The 8,504-nt window shown below is 37.8% G+C and overlaps 1 protein-coding gene across 1 annotated transcript in view; it reads left to right on the forward strand.

Moving 5' to 3' along the window:
• The window catches only part of LOC103713830 (N-acetyl-D-glucosamine kinase-like), a 30,920-nt gene extending 22,785 nt beyond the window's left edge, over positions 1-8,135 (forward strand). The window contains exons 3-7 of the mRNA XM_008800867.4: positions 651-842; positions 6,436-6,564; positions 7,272-7,441; positions 7,530-7,660; positions 7,906-8,135. Of these exons, the coding sequence (XP_008799089.2) occupies positions 651-842; positions 6,436-6,564; positions 7,272-7,441; positions 7,530-7,660; positions 7,906-7,911 (628 nt within the window). The 3' untranslated portion in view covers positions 7,912-8,135. The remainder of the gene's footprint in view (positions 1-650; positions 843-6,435; positions 6,565-7,271; positions 7,442-7,529; positions 7,661-7,905) is intronic.
• The last annotated feature ends 369 nt before the right edge of the window (positions 8,136-8,504 follow it).

Here is an 8,504-nt window from a genome sequence, read left to right on the forward strand (position 1 = left end):
ACAGATTATATAGTTATTAATTGTAGCCAGATTACTAGATAACTCGTAACAAACTAAGCAGTTGTTAAATTGGAGCAGCAATAACTAGATGCTACAACTACATGCCCAATTAAAGATAATATGTATAAAAGATTGTAAGAAATCTACAGTGCTAAAAATGCATATGTTGCCCATCCCTCCCCCCCTCGCACGTGCGTGCCCCCTTCTCCTCCTCCTCCTTTTCCTTCCTGAATGTGCTGCCTGATTTGCTGGTCTTTCACTACAGTGACTACACTGGCTGAATACCTCATTCAACATTATTTGTTCTTTTTCATACGTATCTGTCTACAAATTAAAGGGCAATAATAGAAGATCATTTGGTGTGGGATAGCATTGTATTTGTATTGGTTTTTGTTCACCTTTGGGAGTGGGCTGGTTTTTACTGTTTGCATCATCTTGGTAACTAAAAGATGATTGAGAAATCCTCTGCTGTCAATAAATCTATCCATGACCACTTGCATCTTTTGACATATCCTAACTTTTTCATTGTTTAAATTCTAGCATTTTTGATTTTTTTCAGAAATGTTATTTAGCCATGCCTTGCTGCACCTTTCAAATGATTTGGGGATTGAAAATTTTATTACATCTAAGTTTTGCTGTCCTTCTACCAGAGATATATTTCCAAGCCATGTGAAGTTCTACGTGGAAAATGATTCCGTGGCAGCACTGGCTAGTGGTACAATGGGAAAGCTCCATGGCTGTGTACTGATTGCAGGTACAGGCACCATTGCTTATGGGTTCACTGAAGATGGAAGAGAAGCCCGAGCTGCTGGTGCAGGACCAGTCTTGGGGGATTGGGGAAGGTTTATTTCTGATTCTTTTTTATCCTAAAACAGGTTATGATTATCTGGTGAGTCAAATTAAATTGTATGTGTCAAAGGTGCTCAGGATGATCCAGCTTCGATGGCTGCTTTGACAGTTTTTGGTTTGAACAGTAATAATATGCTATGCATATTCTAATAGTAGATTTATTCTACATTATAAAAGATTTGAATTTGGATAGTATGTGGAATTGGATTTTAATGAACTTGATACTGCTTATTTTCTGCCTGAAGGAATAAAATCTTAGTAGTATAAAATAATCTTTGATACATTACTGGGTTGATGAAGCATACAGCTGAGTATTTTCAATGTGAGTTGTTTCATGTAAAGTCAGATATGAAAGGTTTCCAGACCTAAAAGGGTTTTTCGATTATTAAAGATTATTGGCCATTGTTAATTCTTCTTCCTCTACAATCTTGATATTAAGGTGCATCTTGTCATGTTTCTATTTCTCAGTTTCACCATTTTACGAGTAGATGCTTAAACCAAGTTCTGATTAAAAATAATGATTACCTGGTCTTTGTTGTAACAATTAGATTTGGTACCTATAAAATGTGACCATGTGTAAATCATGATACATAATTTCTCAGAAAACTTTGGTTGTGTTTGGCATCACTTGTAGTTTTCAGGTTTCAATTTTCATGAAAACTAAGCCACTTTCTTTCTTTTTTTTTTTTTTTGAACATGGAAGCCTAAAACTTGTTTGGCAGTCACTTGGGCTGTATTTGGCTGGGCTGGCAGTGGCCAGAGGGCAGCTGCGAGGGCTGCCAGGTTGGTGGCGACAGTGATGACAGAGGTGGTGGTGGTGACCATGGGTGGTTTCAGTTTTCAAAAAAAATAAAAAATGAAATCTAGATTTTTTTTTAGTTTCCACAATCTCTAGAAACTGAGAAAGGGTTTTCAAAAAGTGCATTTAGATAGGTTTCCTTCTTATTTAATGACATTTTTTCATCAGTTCAACCATTACCAAAAAGTTATATCCTACCTATTCACTACTTAATTCTTATAATCAGTCAACAAAAAGTGTCTGAAGATTTTCTTGCAACTTCTATCTAGGCCTTTTTAGGCTATTCTCAGACTTTTCTGGACCCTTCAGGATAAATTGGAGCACCTTTTTTTGCCAAGGTCTCCATTGGTCTGCATGGCAACATGACCACATGGTCAAGATTGGTTCATCATCACCTTGTCGTTATTGGTGTAACCCCCAAGTTTTCTTTGATGTACTCAATCTATCACATGAATCCCCAGAGCCTCACGACATCAAGTTATCAACTTTCTTACTTTACAATGCTCATCTTGTATTTGTGTTTACTATATTAGCAATTTTCTAACTTTGATGACTTTATCAACCTTATTGACATTACTCTGAAATTTAGCTGGCAAGCAGTGATCGCAGAACACTTTAGAATCACATTTTCGACTTAATCCATCTTGATCTGGCTATAGTGGAAGTACATTCCATTTCTTTTATCCTTTCACATAAGAGATGTAACAAGTAATCACTTTATAGCATCTCTGGGCTATCTGTAATCACTAGGTCCTCATATTGTTAGTTCAACTAATACTTAGACACTTCTCCTGGAAAGCTATTCTAAATCATTTAGTTAAGCATCCACCTGCCTTTTTCAGCAATAGTTAAGCATCCAGCTGTTGTCTTGTAAAAATATGCAAATGGAGCCTGCTGTAGAATATCATTTATCAGTTCACACATGACCTGTGTAAGAACTAAGAAGATAGATTTACAATGTAGACACATGGTGTAGGTCCACAATGATTGGTAACTAGCTCTATTTTCACTGAACTACTGCTCAAAATTGTCATTGCTCTCTTATGCTTATTGCTTATGCTTTTATATATCCTCTTAGTTGGCATTCTGACTGTTTATCATACTCTTATTATATGCTACTGCAAGTTGAGATGTGTATATAATTTAGATTCTTCTTGATCTTTTCATGATATTTAAGCAAAAAAATAACATCATCAGTGGGAATATGATACAAAGCATATTAATTCATAGAGTTCATTTTTTTCCCAATCTTTGTTCCACCACACTTACTGACAACATGTACTGTGGCATATAGCTTATTTTGGTTAGGCATGATGCTATTTTGTCCATCACCTTTTGTTCTCATGGATTGGCTTGGTTATCGACCTTATTTTGGAACCTATATATGGTCACATCACCAGATGGTTCTTCTATAATATTGAATGTTTGTTTGGTATCTTACCTCTGCACTTTTCCACTTAGAGTGATGGCAAGGTTGAAATATTTGGTTCCCGATTTCATTTAGTCCAGGAGAAATGAGTTCTTGTTTCAAAAAGATATATAATTAGAACAAAAGAAATGCAAAAAATAGAAAAAATAAAGGAAAACAAAATAAGTCAAGAAAATTAAACAGAAATCTTCTGTAGAGTATACTGTTTTGGAGCTTCAATGGCTTCATACCGAAACAGTCAAAAAGAATATGAATTAAAATTAAAGGTATATCATATTTTATATTATTTTATAGTGCAAAATGTCATTTTTTTTTTGATAATAATATAACACATGGTAACCTACATGGTAGAGACTTAAGCATCAGCAGAATGCCAACTAAGAGGATATATAAGCATAAGAGAGCAATATGAAAGTCACCTAGTTGAAATACCTCAAGCAAGGAGATCATATGTTAGGAACTAGGCCAACTACAATGATACCTTGCCTCTACATGCGTTAGCAATGGCAATTTTGATAGTCTTCTAGGATCATTTCAATTGTAAGCTTCCAGTCATCATTAAGTTCTAATGATGCTACTGTATTTGAAGTGCTGTAACCAGCAGAAAATGGTACAACTTTATCATGAACCACCATTTATCTACTAGATGTAGACATAGAGGAATTTGTCATACTTGAGGTTGAGTTTATTTCTACCAAGGCATTGGAGTATGCTTGATCGTTTAAGGCCACATTGAACAAGCCTAACCAACCAATTTGAACAAGCAGACACCAATTTTTTATATTTTCAGAAAATCCAGAACACCATCTTGGCCTACCGGTACGGTTGCAGCTTTGAAACCGGTTCGCTACCGGAGTTAGAGGAGACGAAGAGAAAGAGAAAGCGAGCGGGGAGGGAGGGAGAATAAGCGGCCGTGGACGCTTGCGGAGGGCTGTGGAGAGGGGGTCGGGCAGAGGCCGCTGGGGTGCGGCGGAGGCCGGGGCCGCGATCGTGGAAAAAATTTGGAAATTTTTAAGTGAAGTCGGCAAATTACTTGCCCATTTCACTTAAAAATTCCGAAATTAAAAAATTAAAAATTTTTAAATGAAATCGGCAAGTGATTTGCCGACTTCACTTAAAAATCTCCAATTTTTTTTTTGTGGCCTCGGCCTCCGCCACGCCCCCGCAGCCCCCCGCGGCCTCCGCCGGCCCCCCGCAGGCGCCCGCGGCCTCTCCTCCCACCCTCCCCGCTCGCTTTCTATTTCTCTTTTCCTTCTCTGGCTCCGGTTGGTTTTTCTCGGTACGGGCCTGGTACCGAGCCAAACCGATCACCGACAGGTACGGCACCCAATACCAGTTCGGCAATTCTTGGTTTGAACTTTGAAGTACTTTCCATCATTTGGGACCTTTTTCCTGCTGATAGCTTTTGTAAGATATCTTTAGTTCTGTATAAGTTGGACTGAGATCAACTTATTTTCTCATGTATCTTGTCTGTAAGGTCCATCTTCATCTGCTGTATTGTGTCTTGTAATAACTTGTCACGTATCCACTTTAAATTTCATCAAGTGATTTGCCGGCTTCACTTAAAAAATTTTAAATTTTTTCTGTGGCCTTGGCCTCCGCCGCCTCTGCTGCCCCCGCGGCCCTCTGCAGGCGTCTGCGGCCTCTCCTTCTCCCTCCCTCCCCGCTCACTCTCTGTTTCTCTTCTCCTTCTCCGGCTCCGGTTGGTTTTCTTGGTACGGGCCCGGTACCGAGCCGGACTGATCGCCGATCTGTACGACACCCGGTACCGGTTCAGTAATTCTTGGTTTGAAGTACTTTCCATCATTTGGGACCTTTTTCCTGCTGATAGCTTTTGTAAGATATCTTTAGTTTTGTATAAGTCGGATTGAGATCAACTTATTTTCTCATGTATCTTGTCCGTAAGGTCCATCTTCATCTGTTGTATTGTGTCTTGTAAATTGTAATAACTTGTCACATGTCCACTTTAATTTTGGTGGGTACTAAACTTCTGTTAGATGAATAAAAAATAATGCATGTGAGGTACTTTTGCAAGACTTGCAGGATGGTTGATCTAGTCTACTGATCGCAATAACTTCTGCTACTTATTAACATAATATAACATGTGGAAATTGAACTGCTGATTCGAGTTTGTAGGAGTCGCAAGACAGTCTCATATCTTCATGGTGCAATACCCACCATCACCCGACTATTGATGTGGTTATATTTGAGCTAGTGGAGAACAATAAAGTGCAATAACTACAAATGCACTTGCAACAGTTGTTCCACATTGTGTTTATACTCAAACTGTTAAACAGCTAGTCGCCTATGTGAGCCTGTTCTTTGTCATGTAACGCTCCACGTCATTTGATGTTTTGGTCATGATTGGACTGGAGAAGGCAATGCAGATCGCCTGCATAGCATCTCAAGGTTGCTATCGCCAAAATTGAGCTTTGCCTACCAGATAATAGTCTAGGTGTATCATTACTTGTAGAAACGCCAACAATTTCTGCATGTTCCTTTAATCAATACACTATGTCTCCTTGGTGGAAAGTGGTAGCTAAAAAAAGATATGACAGTATTCTCAGATCTTAACACTTTTTAGGGGGAATGCGTTCATATTTGGAAATGCGTTGGTTGTTTCCTTCCAAAATTCTCAAGAAACTCCAAAATTGCCCTCTTTATCTCTTCATCAACTGGAGCAAGATTACAATGCCATCCAAGAATGATATGTGAGCTGTATGATACATGCTGGCATGCATGCTATTGGAATGAGAATATACCAATTGCATTACCGAACCAAAACCATAATCCTGTCCTTGTAGGTATGTAGGTCTGCAAAGTAATTCTGAAAATTCAAGGAAAATCATGAGAGGGGAGAAAGCATTGGGAAAAAAATCCTATGAAAGGAAAGGATAATTGATAAGGAAGATATACCGGGAAAGGAAGAGAGTGTTGTTCTTTGCTTTATCATTGACTAGCTCATGAAGAAAGCCAGTGGCTTTTGAAATTAATTTGAAAAATGATTTGTGCATATTTAGATGATATAGTCTGATCTTTAAATGGCTATATACATATGAGTAACTGCACACACATATCTAGAAGCCTGAAGTTATTTATTGAATACATGTTATGTTCTAGTCATCAAGTTATCAGATGTACATGCGTGCATGTGCTAGCATATACATGTACATGCCAGATGCCTTTGTTGGCGACAATGTCATCTCTTTTCTTTGGATGATTGGTGTCATGGATGTAGAATGGAATGGTGTGAATCTTATTTCACTCTTATATTTCTTTGCCTCTTTTGAGGAATACCGTCTTTTATGCTTTTTAATTGCAACAAAAATGTCGGTGACTAGATCTGTACTTTATGCAGTGGGTATGGAATTGCTGCACAGGCATTGACTGCAGTGATTAGGGCACATGATGGTCGTGGTCCGCAAACAAAACTAACAGAAAACATTCTCAACATACTTGGGCTTTCTTCACCAGATGAACTGATTGGGTACTTTGCATCCTTCCACATAATTGATGCATGGATTCACTCTTTTGCAGATTGATAAGTTGGAACTAATTTTTTTTACAATTCTGTGGAGTATTGTTATTTACTTTGTCAGGTTTTCTTGTGGCATGCTGAACCTGTGACTACCAAACTATTATCCAAAACATTTTTTTTTTCAATTTGTAATAGAAAAATATCCTTGTATAGAGGATCAGAAACTTGTGCATCAAGTTATCTGATGGACCATGCAAAATTCATTTGCAGGCCTTCAGGTTGTTGACAGCTGCATATCTGGCTATCAGTTATAGAAGGATAATGTTACTTGGTTGGTCTGGATTGTTCGTTTTACCCCTTGACTTGATTTCTTATAGTGGCTGTCCTAGAAATTTTTACAAAGGATTGTCAACCTTAACATTATTTTCAAAATCTTGTTAAATGCTTTCTTATTTCAATGTCTTTCTGTCATTCTACATATTTCTGTCTGTGAGTTCATTCTTTTGTATCTTCAGATATACCATGCACATGAATACATTTTAGAATATCAGTTCTTGTTGAAGGATGAAAACGTTGCAAAATTAGGCTTTGTATTTATGATTAGCAACCACATGGCATGCTACAGATGTTTTCCAGCTATTCAGTTCCATGGGTATGGTAAGCTAGAAAATTAAGCTCACAGACAAGCATTTACATTTTCATTTTATGTGGTGTAGCTGGACCTATGCTGATCCCTCTTGGGCTCGTATTGCTGCACTTGTTCCGGTAGTAGTATCTTCAGCTGAAGATGGTGATGAAGTTGCAAACAAAGTATTATATGTCGCAGTTCAAGAATTGGTTGATAGTGTCATAGCTGTTGTCCGAAGACTAAGATTGTGTGGAGAAGGTGCGGTAAACTATGATAATCCAGAAAGTTTTTACTCATTCTGGTTTCTTACAAGCGTCGGGATTTTAATTGGCGCTTTTAGCTGCAGATGGAAAGGATCCTTTCCCACTTGTTATGGTTGGAGGTGTTCTTGAAGCTAACAAGAGATGGGATATTGGGAAGGAAGTCATAAACCGCATCTCCAAGGTCTGCCCTGGTGCTCATCCTATTCGACCTAAGGTGTGTAAATCTCCAATTCATACTTTTATGCAGAGGTAGAAATGGTGGTACTCGATGGTGTCTATGACTATAAGATTTATTTATTTTTATACTTCTGTGAAATTATTTTTCTCCATGAGTTAGATAAATCAGCATGTGTGAGCCTTTATCCATACTATTTCTACTTCTTATATTGGGTGTGGTTTAATTGATTTTCCAAAAATACCCCTCTATTTAATTGATTTTCTGCTCAATTTCTATTCCAGCCGTGAACCAAATGTGCAGGGAATATGGCTATTCCGATTTCCATTCCAGTCCATTCTAATTCCAATTCCAATCACAAACCAAACGCACCCAAGGTGGAGTTCTGGCAGTCAAAAATCTTGTTACATTTATTTGTACTGATGAAGGTTTTAGAAAAGGAGCATATGGTTACGATTCAAAACCATGGAATTTGACAAGATGGTTAGAGAATTTTGGTGAACATTTACCGAGCGATAAAGACTAGGTGGAGTTCTAGTAACCGGGATCTTTTCATAACTGTTTGTATTTGTAGAAATTAAATCAACGCTTACTTCCCCTTCTTGTGTATTTCAGTGGAATTATCAGCTTTTCCATGGTCAGACTACTTAATGACACCATAACCATTTGTCTAATTATCTATTTCTTGCAATTTTATATTAATACATCCTATTTTGTAAACTAAAATATGTAAATACTTCCTTTACTCTGGAATTCTTGTTGAGCACCATGCTTCTGAACACCATCTGTCTCATGCCAAGATGATTGGCTACAGCAGAGAAGTAGCTGAATTCGTCGCATCACTGATGTGAGAGAATCTCTTGTTCCATATGGAGTTGCATTT

The sequence above is a fragment of the Phoenix dactylifera genome, unplaced genomic scaffold (genome assembly GCF_009389715.1).
Source record: "Phoenix dactylifera cultivar Barhee BC4 unplaced genomic scaffold, palm_55x_up_171113_PBpolish2nd_filt_p 000331F, whole genome shotgun sequence".
Lineage (NCBI taxonomy): Eukaryota > Viridiplantae > Streptophyta > Magnoliopsida > Arecales > Arecaceae > Phoenix > Phoenix dactylifera.